At 44.0% G+C, this 21,518-nt stretch overlaps 1 protein-coding gene across 2 annotated transcripts; it reads left to right on the forward strand.

Annotated features, from left to right (window-relative positions):
- Positions 1-14,535: 14,535 nt before the first annotated feature.
- On the forward strand, positions 14,536-16,791 carry LOC124698739. Of its 2 annotated transcripts, XR_007001085.1 has the most exons (3): positions 14,546-15,088; positions 15,194-15,280; positions 16,743-16,791. XR_007001085.1 is itself a non-coding variant. In XM_047231183.1 (2 exons), exons 1-2 carry the CDS (start codon positions 14,710-14,712, stop codon positions 15,763-15,765), a joined length of 951 nt encoding a protein of 316 aa, XP_047087139.1. In that variant the 5' UTR covers positions 14,536-14,709; the 3' UTR covers positions 15,766-16,423. The 2 variants fall into 2 exon arrangements, 1 of the variants encoding a protein (XP_047087139.1); XM_047231183.1 differs by lacking the exon at positions 16,743-16,791 and having other exon boundaries at positions 14,536-15,088; positions 15,194-16,423.
- The last annotated feature ends 4,727 nt before the right edge of the window (positions 16,792-21,518 follow it).

Raw genomic sequence — 21,518 nt, forward strand, 5'->3', positions numbered from 1 at the left:
AAGGGGAAGGGTTTGTAACATCCCAAAATTTCAATAAAAGAGAGAAGAAGAATTCCAGAGATCCAAATTTGAGAACCAACAAAAACTTTTAAATTGCATATAGTGCCCTGCATAGGACTTGTGCATTTTGAGTGATATGCCATGATGATTGTTTTATTGTTTATGTGATGAACTCTAAAACCCTAAAGTGATCAAGTGAAGATCACCAATCAAATAAATCAAAAAGAGAAAGAAATCAAATATGAATAAAACCCTAAAAATCCTAACATATGGCCTATGCCATTTTTACAAAATTTGACCCTAGACCCATTTGATTTTCACCATTACTTGCAATATGATATTAAAGAGTTATTACAACTTTGGGAATCAAAGAAACACCATTTAAATCAAATCCAAAAATCAAAATATGCTCACATAGAATAATGGTCATTTTTGACAATTACATTCTGGTCACCCCTTTGAGCCTCTATATTTCAAGATTTCTAAACTAAACAAATCCCATTCTTTGCATGTCATCCAAGTACACAACAAGGTGAACAACTTTTGTAAATATCATCATACCAAATTCATCTTGGATCAAAAGTTATGATCAACCAAAGAGAGGACTTTGAAACAATTGCAAGATCACCAATTTTCAAACTTTGATCAAACCAGACCACTTCTTGCTCACCACTTGACCTAGCAATGACCTCTTGACCCTACCCTACCTAGCCCATGCAAGGAGACACCATGGACACGGCCAAAACATGGCTGGCCATGGCCATGCCGGCCCCGTTCCACCTCGACGCGCCACCCCTCTCTCCCTGCCTCTCCATCCCTCGCCACCTTGCCAAACGCGTCTCCCACGATCTCCAGAGATCGCCCGTACTCGCCGTTGAACGAGAGGACGACGCCACGACCCGGACGGCGCGCGCCGAGTACGTTCCAGGTACGCCGCCAACGGCATGGCGACGTCACCCGTGCACGGACGCGCGCGACACGGCCACGCGGCGTTCGCCGTACCTCGCCGTACCCCGACCACCTCCGCGCGCCCTGGTACCTGCCTCGCCACGCGTAGCTCGCCGGACATGCTCGCGTCACCCCCTAGCACCTACGGTCGCCGGCGAGGACGAGACCGTCCGCCACGGCCGCGAAAGTACGCACACGGCCCCGACCATCGTACGCCTCGCTTTAACGCGCCGCGAACGCTCGTGGATTCGCCGTACCCTCCCGATCGTCGCTGCGTCATCGCCTAGCTCCCTAGCTCGCCGGAGACGCCGCGCCCACGACGACCCGCACCATGCCCCGCAGCACCGCCTCCCTCCTATAAATAGAGGCCTTCCCAGAGCAACCCCAGCACACCACCATGACCACCATTCACCACCGCTTCTCCTCGCACCGTTAGCCACCTCAATCGTCACCGGAGCAAGCTCAATCGAGCGATCGGAGCCGCGGAAGCCCTGGTGAAATCGCCGTCGATCCAGGCCGCCCCGAGCTTCGCCACTGCTACAGGCTGCATCGCCGTCGTCCACAACGTCATCACGCACACTGCCCACCCTAGCTGGAGCCACGGTGAGCCCTCCGACCCCCTACCTGAGCCGCCGGCGAGCCCCTCTCTCGCCGTCGACAACGACGAGCGTGAAACGTTGATCTGCGTTCTAATCCAACGCTCCCCTTTGATCCATACCGATTCGGCTTTTAAGAGTCGCTGACGGGTGGAGCCCCCTGTCAGGCAGCCCGCGCGTGCGTGGACGCGTGGTGGGCTGGCCTTGCGCAGTTTAAATCAATTCGGCCCAGTTAGTTTCCCGCCAGGCCCATTTCATTCAAATTCGAATTTCCTATTTCATTTAAAATTCAATACTGGACCCAACTTTGAAAATTCATAGAATCTGTTTGGCTTGGCCAAATTTAACAAATTTTATATTGTTGGAAAGCCACGGAAAAGTTCTACAACATGCCACTGGTCCCACCTCAAGATCTGTTGTAGAAATAAAATGATAAAAAGAAGAAGGCAGGGACTTTTTCATATTCAAATAATTATTAAAAATCAACCAAAATAGATATTTAGCTAATTCCAAGTCTAATAGCTCACATTTTACTTACACTAATTGTTTCTGCAAGAAAATGGTGTGGTCACTTTGCATGATCATGCCCTAGTTTAGTTAATGGACAATATGGCTAGTTTAGTTAAGTGATATTGTCCAAAACTATTATGCAATTCATATGAAGTATTTTACTTCATTTAAATCTTGTCCCAAGTGAATTCATGTGATGTTTGAACCCCTGATCAAACACTCTTAGATGAAATACTTGGAGATTTAAATCATTTGTAGAGTTATTAAATGGTATGAGGTGATCTACCTCATTTAAACCATTTTCTCAAATGATGATAATGAATGGTTGATTTAGGTCAATATGAATTCATGTATGATTATTTGAGAAGTTAAATCTGAAGAAGATTCAATGAGAGGAAATTATTTTCCTCAAGAACTAAATGGAAATTATTAATTACATATGTAATGAGAGGAAATTATTATTTTTCAATAAAGAAAACCAAAGCACCTAATTATGTTATGTGTGTGCTTAGCATAGTTTGTGTGACATAATGATGTGCTTAGTATAGCTCTTGAACTTGTTTAGTGATTATACCTCGTATTCAAATTTAGACGCTAGCATCGGAGAATACAAAGAGGAAGAAGGATTCTACCAAGAGGAGGAAGAAGAGAACCTTGAGAACTACCAAGGCAAGCTAATACTCTTGCAAAGTGCAAAGCCTCTTTGGGGCAAGGCACCATGATTCTTATCTTTCTTAACACAAGCCCATCCCAAGTTATTACCATGCAAGTTTTACTTGTTTATTTTCCAAGAGTTACTGGGATAAGTTAACTTGGTCTAGGAGAGTAAGATTACTAGAGTAGCAAAGTTAGTCTCAAGCTAGCCAAGCAATATAGCACCCCTCAGTATTAGTGCTAGTGCTAAAATACTAAAATTTGACTACTCTAGATGGGAACATATGACTTGTTGAATTTGAAACCTTGGAATGATGAACCATTCCATTGAATGATTTGAAGTTGAATGTGAACAAGAGAAGATAGTGATTTTTGATATAAAACTGAGATTGGTTTGGATGCGATACCTTTCCAATTTTGAGTACCCCCACAATACCTGATTATGGGTAGGGCTTAACTGGAAATTTATACATCTTAGTATGGGTTCCCTCTGAACACACATCATAGGGGTTATGCCGAGGCTGCCTCCGTTGTTGAGAAATGATGTGAGTTGATGTGAATTGTATGGCCAAGCCCTGTGCAGTTCCCAGGTTGACAGTTGGTCTTCACTGGGAGGCCAAGCTCATGGGGAGAGGTGCTCATACTAGGATTTGTCAGTGAAAGGTTATGGTTGATGATCCGCGTACTGTGCTACGATGATTCGGGATAATCTCGACGGATGAAATCAAATGTTGTGGCACAAGTGTGCAACCTCTGCAGAGTGTAAATCTATTCGAATAGCCGTGTCCACGGTTACGGACGGCTGGAAAGGCCATACAGTTTCCGGTGTCAGATTTTGAAAATATTGATGAAATGAATGGTGACTTGGTGACTTGTTGAATTACAACAAATGTTGTGGGAATGACACTAATGTTCCCACTTGAGTTAGTTAGCACATGAATAAGCCTTTCTCAAATACTTGTGAACTAAAATTGGCTTTATGCAAAAGAATCTAGAGCTTAGCAACCCTTACTAAAATTGTTAGCACTTCCATTAGTGTTAGTTTGCAAGTACTTAAAGTACTTACGGCTTTGTGCCTGGCTATTCAAATGGCCAGAGTATGAAGATGAACAGAACTACCAAGGAGATGACCAACAGGACGCCTACGACAACTACGAGTTTTCTGACGTCAAGCGTTGGCCTGTGGACTAGAGAGTCCCTTTATCTTTACGCTTCCGCTATGAACTTGTGTTTGTTCGTTGATCAATAGATCAACTATTTGTGTAATATGGATCATGTGATTCAAGTTGTAAGACAGTATGGTTTGTAATAAATGATGACTATGATATTCGACTATTATGCCTCGCAACAACACTATTCCTGGGATTGCGATGAATGACATAATAGGCATCTGGACTTAAAAATCCGGGTGTTGACACCCTCTGTACCGAGAGCCACAATACGGAAAACCTTACTATGACGCCGCCAATCCCATCTCGGGGGATTCAGGAGATTGCCTCCGGCACCCTGCCGGAGAGGGGAATCATCTCCCGGAGGGCTCTTCATCGCCATGATCGCCTCCGGATTGATGTGTGAGTAGTTCACCCCTGGACTATGGGTCCATAGCAGTAGCTAGATGGTTGTCTTCTCCTCATTGTGCTATCATGTTAGATCTTGTGAGCTGCCTATCATGATCAAGATCGTCTATTTGTAATGCTACATGTTGTGTTTGTTGGGATCCGATGAATATTGAATACTATGTCAAGTTGATTATCAATCTATCAGATATGTGTTGTTTATGTTCTTGCATGCTCTCTGTTGCTAGTAGAGGCTCTAGCCAAGTTGATACTTGTAACTCCAAGAGGGAGTATTTATGATCGATAGTGGGTTCATGCCTCCATTGAATGCGGGACGAGTGACAGAAAGTTCTAAGGTTGTGGATGTGCTGTTGCCACTAGGGATAAAACATCGATTCTTTGTCTAAGGATATTTGTGTTGATTACATTACGCACCATACTTAATGCAATTTTCTGTTGTTTGCAACTTAATACTGGAGGGGGTGCGGATGCTAACCCGAATGTGGACTATTTAGGCATAGATGCATGCTGGATAGAGGTCTATGTACTTTGTCGTAATGCCCTGATTAAATCTCATAGTAGTCATCATGATATATGTATGTGCATCTCTATTTGTCAATTGCCCAACTGTAATTTGTTCACCCAACATGCTAGTTATCTTATCGGAGAGACACCACTAGTGAACTGTGGACCCCGGTCCATTCTTTATATCTGAAATACAATCTACTGCAATACTTGTTCTTTACTGTTCTTCGCAAACAAACGTCATCTTCCACACTATACGGTTAATCCTTTGTTTACAGCAAGCCGGTGAGATTGACAACCTCACTGTTACGTTGGGGCAAAGTACTTTGATTGTGTTGTGCAGGTTCCACGTTGGCGCCGGAATCCCTGGTGTTGCACCGCACTAGACTCCTTCACCAACCTTCACGTGCTCCTTGACTCCTACTGGTTCGATAACCTTGGTTTCTTACTGAGGGAAAACTTGCTACTGTATGCATCACACCTTCCTCTTGGGGTTCCCAACGGACGTGTGTCAACTTCACGCATCAAGCTCTTTTTCTGGCGCCGTTGCTGGGGGAGATCAAGACACGCTGCAAGGGGAGTCTCTCACATCCAATCTCTTTACTTTGTTTTTGTCTTGCTTTACTTTATTTTATTTACTGCTTTGTTTGTTCTCTATATCAAAAACACAAAAAAAATTAGTTACTTGCATTTACTTTATTTAGTTTGCTTTATTTACTACTGTTAAAATGAATACTCCTGAAAACACTAAGTTGTGTGACTTCACTAGCACAAATAATAATGATTTCCTATGCACACCTATTGCTCCACTTGCTACTACAGCAGAATTCTATGAAATTAAACCTGCTTTACTAAATCTTGTTATGAGAGAGCAATTTTCTAGTGTTAGTTCTGATGATGCTGCTGCCCATCTTAATAATTTTTTTGAACTTTGTGAAATGCAAAAGTATAAGGATGTAGATGGTGATATTATAAAACTGAAATTGTTTCCTTTCTCATTAAGAGGAAGAGCTAAAGATTGGTTGCTATCTTTGCCTAAGAATAGTATTGATTCATGGACTAAATGTAAGGATGCTTTCATTGGTAGATATTATCCTCCTGCTAAAATTATATCTTTGAGAAGTAGTATAATGAATTTTAAGCAATTGGATAATGAACATGTTGCTCAAGCATGGGAAAGAATGAAATCTTTGGTAAAGAATTGCCCAACCCATGGACTAACTACTTGGATGATCATCCAAACCTTCTATGCAGGACTGAATTTTTCTTCGCGGAACCTATTGGATTCAGCTGCTGGAGGTACTTTTATGTCCATCACCTTGGGGGCGGCAACACAGCTTCTTGATGATATGATGATAAATTACTCTGAATGGCACACTGAAAGGTAAAGGCTCCACAAGGTAAGAAGGTAAATTCTGTTGAAGAAACTTCCTCCTTGAGTGATAAGATTGATGTGATTATGTCTATACTTGTGAATGGTAGATCTAATGTTGATCCTAATAATGTTCCTTTAGCTTCATTGGTTGCTCAAGAAGAGAATGTTGATGTGAATTTCATTAAAAGTAATAATTTCAACTACAATGCTTATAGGAATAATTCTGGTAACAACTATAGGCCATATCCTTCTAATAATGGTAATGGTTATGGTAATTCTTATGGTAATTCTTATGGTAATTCTTACAACAATAATAGGAGTGTACCCTCTGGTCTTGAAGCCATGCTTAAAGAATTTATTAGTACACAAACTGCTTTTAACAAATCTGTTGAGGAAAAGCTTGGTAAAATTGATATTCTTGCTTCTAAAGTTGATAGTCTTGCTGCTGATGTTGATCTTTTAAAATTAAAAGTAATGCCTAATGAAGATAAATATACTAAGTTATTTGCTACAGCAAACGCCATACAAGTTCGAATCAATGAAAATATTAGATTGATGGCTGAATTGCATGCTAGGTGGGAAAGAGAAGAAAACGAAAAACTTGCTAAAGAGAATAATGTAGCTAAAGTTTGGACTATTACCACCACTAGTAATGTTGATGCCTCACATGTTGCTAAACCTCCTACTATTAATGGTAAAACAATTGGTGTTGGCAATGTTTCTACTCCTAGTACAAAGCGTACAAAACTGCCTGAAACTGCTAAAACTGCTGAAATTTTTCAAAATATTGGGGACAATGATCCCATTGCTGTAGATCATGATGATTTAGATTTTGATGATTGTCATATCTCTGAAGTTATAAAGTTCTTACAAAAACTTGCTAGAAGTCCTAATGCTAGTGCTATAAATTTAGCCTTTACAAAACATATTACAAATGCTCTCATTAAAACTAGAGAAGAGAAATTAAAACTTGAAGCTTCTATTCCTAGGAAGTTGGAAGATGGTTGGGAGCCCATCATTAAGATGAAAGTAAATGATTTTTATTGTAATGCTTTATGTGATCTTGGTGCAAGTATTTCTGTTATGCCTAAGAAACTCTATGATATGCTTCACTTGCCACCATTGAAAAATTGTTATTTGGATGTTAATCTTGCTGATCATTCTATAAAGAAACCTTTGGGGAGGATTGATAATGTTCGCATTACGGTTAACAATAACCTTGTCCCCGTTGATTTTGTTGTCTTGGATATTGAATGCAATGCATCTTGTCCCATTATTTTGGGAAGACCTTTTCTTCGAACTGTTGGTGCTATTATTGATATGAAGGAAGGGAATATTAAGTATCAATTTCCTCTCAAGAAAGGTATGGAACACTTCCCTAGAAAGAGAATGAAGTTGCCTTTTGATTCTATTATTAGAACAAATTATGATGTTGATGCTTCATCTCTTGATAATACTTGATTCGCACTTTCTGCGCCTAGCTGAAAGGCGTTAAAGAAAAGCGCTTATGGGAGACAACCCATAATTTTACTACAGCACTTTTGTTTTATATTTGAGTCTTGGAAGTTGTTACTACTGTAGCAACCTCTCCTTATCATTATTTTATTGCATTGTTGTGCCAAGTAAAGTCTTTGATAGCAATGTTGATACTAGATTTGGATTACTGTGCAGAAACAGATTTCCGAAATTGAGCAGCCCCGTCTGTAGGTAACTCAGAAAATTCTGCCAATTTACGTGCCTGATACTCAGATATGTACGCAACTTTCATTCAATTTGAGCTTTTTCATCTGAGCAAGTTAAGTGCCCCAGAAAAATTCGTCTTTACGGACTGTTCTGTTTTGACAGATTCTGCCTTTTATTTCGCATTGCCTGTTTTGCTATGTTTGATGGATTTCTTTGTTCCATTAACTTTTAGTAGCTTTGTGCAATCTCCAGAAGTGTTAAGAATGATTATGTCACCTCTGAATATGTGAATTTTTGATTATGCACTAACCCTCTAATGAGTTTGTTTTGAGTTTGGTGTGGAGGAAGTTTTCAAGGATCAAGAGAGGAGGATGATATACTATGATCAAGAAGAGTGAAAAGTCTAAGCTTGGGGATGCCCCCGTGGTTGATCCCTGCATATTTCAAGAAGACTCAAGCATCTAAGCTTGGGGATGCCCAAGGCATCCCCTTCTTCATCGACAACTTATCAGGTCACCTCTAGTGAAACTATATTTTTATTCAGTCACATCTTATGCACTTTACTTGGAGCGTGTGTTTGCTTTTGTTTTTGTTTTTGTTTGAATAAAATCGGATCCTAGCATTCTTTGTATGGGAGAGAGAAACACTCCGCTGTTGCATATGAACACATGTGTTCTTAGTGCTACTTTTAATGTTCATGGCGAAGGTTGAAACTGCTTCGTTCATTGTTATATGGTTGGAAACAGAAAATGCTGCATGTGGTAATTGGTATATTGTCTTGAATAAATTGATACTTGGCAATTGTTGTGCTCATATAGATCATGTTTAAGCTCTTGCATCATGTACTTTGCACCTATTAATGAAGAACTACATAGAGCTTGTTGAAATTTGGTTTGCATGATTGGTCTCTCTAAGGTCTAGATATTTTCTGGTTAAGGTGTTTGAACAACAAGGAAGACAGTGTAGAGTCTTATAATGCTTGCAATATGTTCTTATGTAAGTTTTGTTGTACCGGTTCATACTTGTGTTTGCTTCAAACAACCTTGCTAGCCAAAGCCTTGTATTGAGAGGGAATACTTCTCGTGCATCCAAAACCTTGAGCCAAAACCTATGCCACTTGTGTCCACCATACCTACCTACTACATGGTATTTTTCTGCCATTCCAAGTAAATACTTCATGTGCTACCTTTAAACAATTCAAAAGTTATTATCTCTTATTTGTGTCAATGTTTCATAGCTCATGAGGAAGTATGTGGTGTTTTATCTTTCGATCTTGTCATTTACTTCGGACAGACTTTCACAATGGACTAGTGGCTCATCCGTTTATCCAATAAGTTTGCAAAAAGAGCTGGCAATGGGGTTTCCAGCCCCAACTAATTAACTTGCATTAATAATTCTCTTCACATGCTTTGCCCTGATCAATCAGTGAGCAACTTAATTTTGCAAAAAGAAAAGAAAAAAATAGACACTCCTCCATGGTATGAGATTGTTGGAAGGCACCCGAGGATTCGGTTAGCCATGGCTTGAGAAAGAAAAGGTGGGGAGGAGTTTCATTCATAAATAATAAAATGCATGTGTAAACAAAAGAGAAGAGGGATGATCTACCTTGGTGGTAGAAATAACGTCCTTCATGGGAGCCGCTCTTGAAAGTCTGGTTGATAAGGTAGTTAGAGTACCCACTACCATTCGTTGACAACAACAAACACCTCTCAAAACTTTACTTTTTATGCTCTCTATATGATTTCAAAACTTGAAAAGCTCTAGCACATGATTTAATCCCTGCTTCCCTCTGCGAAGGGCCCATTCTTTTACTTTATGTTGAGTCAGTTTACCTACTTCTTTCTATCTTAGAAGCAAACACTTGTGTTAAATATGTGCATTGATTCCTACATACTTGCTTATTTGCATTCATCATATTACTTTGTGTTACAATTATCCATGAGATATACATGTTGAAGTTGAAAGCAACTGCTGAAACTTATATCTTCCTTTGTGTTGCTTCAAAACTCTCTACTAAGAATTTATTGCCTTATGAGTTAACTCTTATGCAAGTCTTATTGATGCTTGTCTTGAAAGTACTATTCATGAAAAGTCTTTGCTATATGATTCAGTTGTTTAATCATCATCTTTACCATTGCTTCGAATCACTTCATTCACTTCATATGCTTTACAATAGTATTGATCAAGATTATGATAGCATGTCACTTCAGAAATTATCCTTGTTATTGTTTACCTACTCGAGGGCGAGTAGGAACTAAGCTTGGGGATGCTTGATACGTCTCAAACGTATCTATAATTTCTTATGTTCCATGCTACTTTTATGATGATACTCACATGTTTTATACACACTTTATGTCATTATTATGCATTTTCCGGCACTAACCTATTGACGAGATGCCGAAGAGCCGATTCTTTGTTTTCTGCTGTTTTTGGTTTCAGAAATCCTACAAAGGAAATATTCTCGGAATTGGACGAAATCAACGCCCAGGGTCTTATTTTTCCACGAAGCTTCCAGAAGACCGAAAGGGTTACGAAGTGGGGCGACGAGGCGCCGCCACCATAGGGCCGCGCGGCCTAAGGGGGGCCCACGCCTCCCTATGGGGTGGGCCCCTCGTCAGCCCTCCGACGCTGCCCTTCCGCCTACTTAAAGCCTTCGTTGCGAAACCCTCTGTACCGAGAGCCACGATACGGAAAACCTTACTGTGACGCCGCCGCCGCCAATCCCATCTCGGGGATTCGGGAGATCGCCTCCGGCACCCTCGCCGGAGAGGGGAATCATCTCCCGGAGGGCTCTTCATCGCCATGATCGCCTCCGTATTGATGTGTGAGTAGTTCACCCCTGGACTATGGGTCCATAGCAGTAGCTAGATGGTTGTCTTCTCCTCATTGTTCTATCATGTTAGATCTTGTGAGCTGCCTATCATGATCAAGATCGTCTATTTGTAATGCTACATGTTGTGTTTGTTGGGATCCGATGAATATTGAATACTAAGTCAAGTTTATTATCAATCTATCATATATGTGTTGTTTATGTTCTTGCATGCTCTCCGTTGCTAGTAGAGGCTCTGGCCAAGTTGATACTTGTAACTCCAAGAGGGAGTATTTATGCTCGATAGTGGGTTCATGCCTCCATTGAATGCGGGACGAGTGACGTAAAGTTCTAAGGTTGTGGATGTGATGTTGCCACTAGGGATAAAACATCGATGCTTTGTCTAAGGATATTTGTGTTGATTACATTACGCACCATACTTAATGCAATTGTCTCGTTGTTTGCAACTTAATACTTGGAGGGGGTGCGGATGCTAACCCGAAGGTGGACTATTTAGGCATAGATGCATGCTGGATAGCGGTCTATGTACTTTGTCGTAATGCCCTGATTAAATCTCATAGTAGTCATCATGATATATGTATGTGCATCTTTATTTGTCAATTGCCCAAGCTGTAATTTGTTCACCCAACATGCTAGTTATCTTATCGGAGAGACACCACTAGTGAACTGTGGACCCCGGTCCATTCTTTACATCCGAAATACAATCTACTGCAATACTTGTTCTTTCTTGTTCTTCACAAAAAAACATCATCTTCCACACTATACGGTTAATCCTTTGTTTACGAGCAAGCCGGTGAGATTGACAACCTCACTGTTACGTTGGGGCAAAGTACTTTGATTGTGTTGTGCAGGTTCCACGTTGGCGCCGGAATCCCTGGTGTTGCGCCACACTACACTCCTTCACCAACAACCTTCACGTGCTCCTTGACTCCTACTGGTTCGATAACCTTGGTTTCTTACTGAGGGAAAACTTGCTACTGTACGCATCACACCTTCCTCTTGGGGTTCCCAACGGACGTGTGTCAACTGCACGGATCACCAGCTGGAATGGGATTGCCGTGGTGGAGTGATCAGGTTTACAAGGTAAAGCGGTATCGACCGCCACCTTCCAGGAAATGTTCCTCATTGGCTGATACAGGTCACATTCTTTCATATTGTCCTGTACATCGTCCACGGGGTAGCGAGGCTCCGGCGCACCATCGATCGTCGGTGCATTAGCACCAGCCGGGGCCAAGGGTGCATTAGCACCGGTCGGGACCTCCGTGGACGCCACGCTACTTCTCCGCTGCTGGCTTCCGACATCCGCTGCATGATCTTCATGCGGCCCTTCCGATCTGTCTTTTGCTAGTTCCCGCACTATCTACTTCACTTCAAATTGTTCCTTTTCCATCCTCCACATACGATCTGCATCCCGTTCCGTCTTTATCTTACGGCTTTTGTAATTGTACAGGTCATTGTCTTGGGGAAACCCTTCTTTCCACGGAATGGCACCTTTGCCTCGTACACGTCCTGGGTGTTCAGGAATCCCGAGGGCTATTGTCAGCGGGTCGTTCTCTTTGTTGACCTTGATCTTCCACGCTTGAGCATCGGCCATTGCGGAAATAAGGGCGGCGGTGGGAGTAAAAACTTTCTTCCGGTGAACACACCTCCCCATCTCTGGGTCTAGCGATCCCCCATGCCCGTACCACCAACTTTTCCTATTGTCAGCGGGTCGTTCTCTTTGTTGACCTTGATCTTCCCCGCTTGAGCATCGGCCATTGCGGAAATAAGGGCGGCGGTGGGAGTAAACACTTTCTTCCGGTGAACACACCTCCCTGTCTCTGGGTCTAGCGATCCCCCATGCCCGTACCAACTTTTGTCCCTTGGGTCCCATCCATCTCCCCGTACCACCAGCTTTGTCCAGTGGCCACAATTAGTTTGAACGTTTTGTTTCTCCCGAGCGTGCAAGCTTGTTTCTTTGTGGTCAGATGATATGATGTTACTTTTGGGGAAGCTGTGTTGTCTTGTAACCCCGTTGTCTCTTGCACGCTCGTAGGCGCGGTACGTATTGCTGAAGATGGATTCACCTTGCGGGCACTGTTTTCATCCGAAAGCCGTAGACGCAAACAGCTAAGTCCGCTTCGGAGCACGGCCGGACTTTGATACGGGTTAACTTAGTTAGGTGGCTTCCTGGACATTGTTGTAGTGAAGGAGAGTGTGTGTCGTGATATCTTACCCTCGCCAGGTTGGATTGATCGTGCGTGTGGGCACATGTGGGCACCCCTGCAGTGTTACAATCTTATCGATAAGCCGTGTTCGCGGTTATAGATGACTTGGAGCTGTATGACTAGACCATAGTGATAAGGGATTAACTTATCAATGCCTACGGGTTGTAGACTAGGGTTTAGTTGGAAGTAGAGGGCAAGTAGATCTCGAAGGTTTCAGCCGGAAAAGTACTCGGCTGCTATGAAAAGATAGGGTTGCGTGAAACAATGAGTCGATCCTTTCTTCGTCCCTCGACTCCCCCTTATATAGGAGGCGGGGCCGAGGGTTTCGTGATATACAAGTTACAGAGTCCGGGAGGGTTTCTGAACCGTCCCGCGATATTTACAAGTCGATATTCTTAATACAATTCTATCTTTCCAAACTAAGTAAAACTTCGGGTCGTGGGCCTCCAGTAAACCCCGGGTACCTTCTTCGGCAGGCCCATTGGGGATGCGTATGTCAGTAGCCCCCGAGATTTTTCTTGAATCGGAGAATCAGGGAAAATCTCCATCTTTACAATCTGCATATGATTTCTTCAAGTCAACAAAATTTTTATAAAGGAATTGTATATTGCACAGGGATAACGGTAATTGGGGCTGGTTCATCTGATGGATCAGGTACCAGTTAACTGCTCTCGTAGCAATCCACCAAAACCTACTTCAAGATCACGTCCCTGGACATGATCTCGGGATACTGGCGCAATTCAACATGTGCCGCTTAAGGTCATACCAGATGCCGAATTCCAGTCATGTTTTATCGGGTACCTAACGCGTCCGTTAGGAATTTTCTTCGTATCTGTTGATACGGAAAAAGTAGCAAAGCGCCGTTAGAGGCGGTGCGACGCCGCACAGGACGGATCCCGTGGACTTACCTTCGCAGAGTTTTGCGGCATTCAGAGATTATTTTGCGACTGAGGTACTCTGAGAATATATTGTCGAGTGCTTTTTCCGGCTGCTGGAGTAGCACATTTATTCGAGTCAACGGATGACTTATATTGTTTTTAACTTATGCTCCCGATGGGAGTATATGAAGAGTTATTTTGATAACTCAGAATATGCTCACCAGGACTTATTCAAATTTCATCGGGCACGCGAACAGCATTCCCGATGGGAGTAGCCCCCGAGGCTACAGCCAAGTGCTTGTACTTGGTTGTAGGCTCACCTTTTTAGCATCTTTGCCACTATATTGTCAGGTTTCATGCTTCTGTACATATTTATCGGGTGCGCGAACAGCGCTCCCGATGGCAGTAGCCCCCGAGGCTACAGTCGAGGATTTATTTTTGGTTGTAGGCTCCAATTTTTCTCTGTCGCTATATGTAACGGCCCCGGGTAGTACCCCTAATAGATTTTGCTTGTTCTTTTTCTTTTATGCATCATCATGTCATCATGCATCATATCATCCACAAGATTTTGTCAAATAAAATTATTTTAAATAAAAACTATTTTTCTTTCCCTCTGATATGGTTTATATATAACCTCCCTCTTTTTGTCTCAGATGAAAACATATTTTTCTCTAACTATTTTCGTATATAAAAATATTTGTAAAACAGTTTTGAAAAAGAAAAAGGAAAAGAAGTTTTAAAATAAAAATCTACTCCCTAAACCCTTTCTTTCCTCTCTCCCTGGCCCAGCTTCCTCTCTCCCTCTCTCTCCTTCCTTCCGGAGGCCCAACTGCTCCTTTAACCCATCTCTCCTTCGGCCCGTGTACCCCTTCACAACGTGGTCATCTTTCTCCACCCAAAGCACGAGAGAGACGTGCTCCTCTCTCTTCCCCGGTTGATGTTACGCCATGGACCACGCCAAGCACGCCCACTCCCCACCTGCTCCCTTTTCCCCTCCCCTTTTAATCCCTCTCCAAGCCAAGCAAACCCTAGCCCCTCTACTCCTCCCTCGCGCCGCCACCTCCCATCTCTCCTCTTGTTTCTTCTTCTCTGTGAGCATCGAAGCACACATACCATCGAGCTCGCCATGGCGCCGCCGCTACCGTCCGCCCCTCGTCGAGCCGTTTGCACCAGGAGATGCGGCTCGTCGTCCTCGTCATCCCCGTGGAAGGAATCGAGCCAAAACTCCGTCAATCAAGAGCACGGTCGCGGATTCTCCACCCCGGCTGTCACACTCCGGCGTCGATTCCGGCGACCTCCGTCACCATATCTCCGTTCTGAGCACAGGTTGAGCACCATGGCGTTGCTGCGCACCCCCTGGACCCTTTCTTCTCCTTCCTCTCTTCCTGTTTCGTATTCTCGTCGTGTTCACCGACCTCATCTCCGCCGCAGGACGTCGTCGTCTACCCCGGCCACCTCGTCGTCCCTCGTCTCCGGCTACCTCTGCGCCGCTTCCTCCTCTTCAACGGCGACCCCAGGGTGAGCAGCACCCCCTCCCCTCTCCTCTCCCCTGCATGCCTCAACATGTCTGCATCATCGAACGGGAGGACGAGATCGTTTTGAAAACAAAAACGAAAACGTGCAGTTTTGATCTGTTTCACGGTGGCCACTTTCGACGCAGATCCTCGCCGGCACAATCCATTTCAGCACCAGCTTCTTGTTTCTCTAGATGCACCACATCACCAGCTATCTACTGGTTTTTGAATCACCCAAAACGGAGCAGTAACGGCGTCGTAATCGTCTTCCCAAGTTCGGTCCAGAAACTGGTTTCAGTTTTCGGTCCAGTGTCGCTGTTTCGCCGTCTCGTTTTCCGGCGAAGCTCACCGGCGTTCCAGACCTCTTCAGCACGAGCCGATGGCTTCAATCGATGCACACCACCACCAGCTCCATCTTTGTTTTTGGTTCGCGCAAAACCGTGCCCAATCTTCGACGTGACCGAAACTTTAAAATCCGTGCAGATTTGATGTCTACAGGAAATCGCTGTTGTTTTCTTCAGTTCGTAGTGTCGAGTTTTCAGTTAAAATTCAGTTTGCTGCTTCGTCGGTCCGTTTTCCGGCGAGCCTACACGTCGACGCCGTGCACCGTTTCCAACCTCTTTGGTCCCATTTGATTCACGGTACTTTCATCTTTCTCAACTGCTCAAGAACCACGCTGTAGCTTCAACCTTTCGCTCTCCATCGCCGTCCAAAAACGAGCACAGCAGCGGTCCTGTTCTCAGTTGCAAGTGTCAAAAATTCAGTTAACTTCCGCTCCACACTTTACCTTGTCTGCATCTCGTGTATGTTCAAATCAGAAACAGTAGCACACTGGCTTTGCTCCTTGCACACCGACCTACACGACTCGGGTTCGATCCCCGGCGTTTGCTGTTTAAACCACCCCTTTTTGAGCTCTGCCCGCTGGCGCCTACGTGGCATCGGGACCCTTTGTCATTAGCTCAGGCTAGCGTCCGCCTGAGTAATAAAAGCTTTTCCTCTTTCTCTATTTTCCAGAAATTTCAGAGAATGTGTTATATCTTGTATAATTCATATCTTTTAAATGCTAACTCCAAATTAAAAGTGTTATATATGAAAATTGATCACAAAAACATGAGGAACATGAATATGCCATCCATTCATCTGTTTGCATCTCGCATCATGTCGCGCGTTGATAGTTATGCATGTCACCTCACGTATATGCGGAGTATTTCGGATATCCACCTAAGGTTTCCCCGCTCCGTTTAATATTGAAGTAGCTCACCCTTTCCATATTTGCTATGCTAATCCACCCTTAACTATGATGATAGAAACTGCAACTCCAACCTAATTTGTTTGTCCGGGGTTCCGACTCCGATTAATATGGATAAGTTGCATCGCATCATATCTGCCATGTCATGCATTTCTCATCATGATCATGCTGGATCTTTAACCGCAGTAGTAAGATTTGCATCCGTTGTGTGTTCCAGCATTTGCTTCTTCCCGGATAGGATCGCGAAGTGGTGTTGTGAGATACGATGAGTTCTCCGACAAGTTCTTTTGCAGCTTTTCACAGGCGAGCCCTCTCTCTTCACCTATTTACTCTCTCCTCGCATTGCTATCCTTATGTTGCGGTTCTTTATCGAGTCACGTGTCCTATCCACTTGTGTACCATAATAATCCTATATGTATCATTCCTTACCCATAGCCGTTGCTTGATGTTTGAGCCTTGCGAGTCGTAGGCGTGTTTAGGCTCTGTTGTTAATCTCGATCTGTTATCGGGATATGTTGGGTTGTTGGGAGGTTATCACATGCTATATCAGTTGTTGGAGATACACATGCTTTACTTATTTGTTAACAACTAAAATTGTAAGCGAGAGGCATCCGTGAGCCCCTTTGCGAAAGCATCGGAACTTTGACTCGCTAATGTCCCCTAGGACCCGAGTTCTTGTTATCCGTTCCGAGATTGAGCGCTCTACCCATGCGTGGGGACGATTATTGGGACCCCCTCACCCATTACCTTTTCTCAAGTCAGTTGAAAAGGGGGCCACAACCTTGGTTTTATTTGCCTATGCCATGTATGCCATGCTTTACTTACTTGTTGCCTTCGGGTGTTTATTACTGTTGCCTTCGGGTGTTTACTTACATCTTGTACCCGCGGGACGTTTAGCGAAGCGTGTGGTTTGCACGCCTAGCCGCCGACGCAAACCCCGAGTCCGTCTCGGAGTACGGCCGGACTTCGTCACGGGTAGCTTAGTCGGGTGGCCCCCTAGACTTTCTTGTTGAGCCGGGAACGGTCTTGTTGTGAGACATCCACCTGTCGTAAGTGGGTCGAGCATGCGTATGGTTACATTTGGGCAACCCCTGCAGGGTGTACATCTTATCGATAAGCCGTGTCCGCGGTTATGGACGACTTGGAATTGTATAGCTTGATCATAGAACAACTTGCACCGTTATCTTGTTGCTAATAATCTGATAATAACTTGCGTAGTAATATAGCATTACTATAACGGCTACCTAATAAAACTTGTCCACCGTTGAGTGCCTTTTACATTGCCTCTTTGCAATTGTTGAAGGGGATATGTGTAATCGGCTGGGTTATGTTTGTGTAGTCTTTATCTGTTACCTTATGCGCTCTCTTATCTTCTCTGAGTAGACGGATGTTGTAGCGTGTCTCTATTGGGTATAGTTTTGCTGCCGCTAAACCTACCATATAGCCCCAGGCGATATATATTTATACTCGCTCGGCGAGCATAGCCATTTCCAGTCTCGCTAAGTACGTGCCGGAGTTCGTTCCTTGGTACTTACTCTCGCCTTTTCCCTTTCTCTTTTGCTTCCTCCCTCTTGTCGGCAACCGATGGCCCGACTTTGACAGTACGAGATGATGACGTTAGCAAGGTTACCCTTCCGGCTTGGCCCGGGCAGGGTTATGGACGCCACTGGTTATCTTCAGGACTCTTAGTCCAATTTGTATCTTGTCCGTACTCGGACGTATTCGATCTTCTGTATGATGGATCTTTGTATTGTATATTTGTATCTTGACTCGTTGGAGTCGTTGTTGTAATATATGTTTCTTGTGGGCTCTATTGTAATCTTGTTGTAATGTTACCGCTCGTGTTAATTCCTCTGGCATCACGTGTGTGATTCGTCGCGCACGTCGTGTCGGAGGGCGTCTCAGAATCGATATCGTGCGGATTTCGGCGGGATCGCTGGAATCCTCATGGTACCGGTTCCGGGGCGTCACACTATATTTTGAAATGTCTCCTTCCGAACCATCTCCATCAAACTTCTCGAAACCTTTTTATAAAGTAGCCCCCGAGCATTTGAACAAAAACTTGTATTTGGTCAAAGGCTCTCGAGATTACCAGTCGTCTTTTGCTGTCGCCACTTTTCATAAAATCCCAGCCGAAATTTTCATTGGTAAAGTGACATCAGTGCTGACGATAGCTGTAATGTCCCAGGTTTAGAGACGATCGAGGGGTAGAGAGTGCGACAAACTTGCAACTCACTTCACTAGTTTAGGGTTTTGAGAAGAGAGGGGAGAGTTTGCATCATAACTTAAGTTGCATGATTGAATTCAAACTTAAGTTGAATTTGAATTTCAAATTCAAACATCAAATGAATATCTCATAAATTCAATTGTGAGGAAATTCATCAAGTAAATTATAAATAATAAAGAATATAAACATTACATTTATTTAGTAAATCTCATTAGGGAAACTTTGAGCTTTATTAATAATCACCCAAGATACATTGTCTTTACAATATCCAGAATTGAAATATAATGTATTACAACACATTACAAGAATTGAATAAATAGAAAAAAAATAGAAAATGAAAATTACAAAGATATTGTAAATGGCTAAACTAGAAAAAGACAATCCTCATGATTTTCTTGGACATCAATTGATTGAATTCCTTGACCATTTCGTTAAACCTGCATAGTAAGACAACAAAGACAAGAAAATAGGGATTATGCCAAGTGGTAAAACCACTTGGCAGGTTAGCAAATATGATCAAATTGAGAGGATAACTCAAACAACTGCCGGGTGTCAAGCCAAAGGACAAGTCCCAACTCGTGAAGCACACAGGCAGCTCACGAGGATAGCCGCATGTCTCACAACACACACACGGACCGGGGAGAGTCACCAAATTGGTGCTAGGCCAAGTCAGTCGACCGGAGGAGCCAACCAAGGTTCATATAAAACCTTTTCACAGCCAGAAACCCTAGCAGCTCATCGGCAGGATCTCCAAAGGGTAAGACCACCAAGAACCACAAGAACTGGAAGAACAGCCCGAGCTGTTCAACCTGTTCAACCTCACCACTGAATCAAACCAAGAATCACAAGTCACAAGGAGGAGCAGGGCAAGTCAAGCAAACCACCAGAAGCAAATCCTCTACAGCAACACTTTAATCTAGGAGCTGGAGTGAGGTATACACTTCATCATGAGCAAACCTGATGGTTTTGCTCATAAATTGCACGAGCATGATCTCAAACACACCACAAGGGTAGAAACCCTATATGTGAGTCATCATATGGCTCCTGGCCAAATTGGTGCAAGTGAACAAGAGAGAAACAAATAGGAAAGCACCCTGGGAACATTGGCTATGCCAAACCAGTGACATAATCAAAGAAATCCAACAAAGGATGATCCTATCTAGATAATCAGTTTCACTCAGCACCTATAGCCACTACACCATCAGACAGATAGACTATAAAGTGTCTATTCTTGTTTGTCAACATCAAAGATCACTGGAAATCCAACAAGGAATTACCCAGTGATGCATTCACTAAGCCATAGCAAGCCAACCAGGGTGGGAGCTACCTAAACAAGCAATGAATTGTTGTCAAGGTTACCTCAACCACTGAAACAGCCAAACCACCAAGCCAAGCACAAATATCATCACCCGGATTTGGGTTCAAAGATGAGCTAGGGTCCCCAACCACTGTTGGCATCCCTCTAGCTCCATTAAGATCATCACAAGAATCATCACTGCAAGCGAGTTCATCTCATTTATCCATCAAACAAAGTAAGGTAATACGGATAAATGAATTATACAAGTAACCAAGCCACTGGAATCATGCACATGATCCGGAGGATCACTGCAAGCATCAGTCGACGCTTGAGCAAGCACCAGCAATGATCCGTGCCACACTTGTACACGAGAGAAGTAACAAGAAGACACGAGCAACGAGTAACCAAACCCATGATCAGCTATTGATGCTCACATGATCATTAAAGCTTGTTAGAGCATGCTACTGCATGCTAGAGCTCATTCTAAGCAGTAACACATGGACAGATAATTAAATTAATCATATAACTGAACAATTGCATCACAGATAAGGGCATCAGGCAACACAATTGTATCCAGAAGCACTTCATCAAAGAAAGGAGCAGTTAAGTTAACAACTAGGCTCAAATGAGCATGTCCATGAATTAAAGCACGGATAAAATCTCATCGAGAGCACCGGCACTTGCCAAAGGCAAGGATCATCACAAGCATGATCAAGTCAGGGGCAAGCAATGGCATGTACAGGAGAGGCATAGTACACCAAGCAGCAGCAGGAGCCACTAAATTACACAGAGCACCACAGCATGATCATGAGCAAGAGCTCATGAGTTGCAACAGCTAAGAATGGAGAAAGAACAACAGAAGCACAGCCACATAGGCACAGGTAGCATAGCGACAGAGCAACAAGCAGCAGTTAACCAGAAGTACCACAGCAGCACACACGCATGCACAGCAAGCGCAAGCAGCGAGCACGGCACAGCATCTCCATGGGAGAGGCAGGGCAAACCCTAGAGCAGAGCACAGAGAAGGAGGAAGGAAGAGAGTATTGTAGGTGTGTACCTGGAGCGAGCAGACGGCAGGCGTGGCCGTGGCGGCCACGGCGGCGCGCACCGAAGGCACGGTGGCACCTGGCCAGGCCATGCCAGGCCCGACTAGAGCCGCAGCGCTCCGCAACACGGCGGCGAAGGCCGATGGCGTCATCACGCCATGGCGCTCGGCTCGTCGGCAACGACGAGATCGCGGCGATCCGCCCGCGGCCATGTCCCAGGGGTGTTGGGGAAGAACGGCGGCGGCGAGGAAAAGCAGATCGACGTGGATCAATCGAAGCGCCGTCAAACGGCGGTTCGATTGATACCCATCTCACCGCCGGCGGTGGCCGGAGTTGGCCGGAGAAAATCGGCGAAGGCGGCGGCGACGCGGGTGTCGCCGCGAGCCCGAAGGGGTTAGGGTTAGCGCGTGCGCGAGAGGAAGG

Source organism: Lolium rigidum, chromosome 3, assembly GCF_022539505.1.
Source record: "Lolium rigidum isolate FL_2022 chromosome 3, APGP_CSIRO_Lrig_0.1, whole genome shotgun sequence".
Classification (NCBI taxonomy): domain Eukaryota; kingdom Viridiplantae; phylum Streptophyta; class Magnoliopsida; order Poales; family Poaceae; genus Lolium; species Lolium rigidum.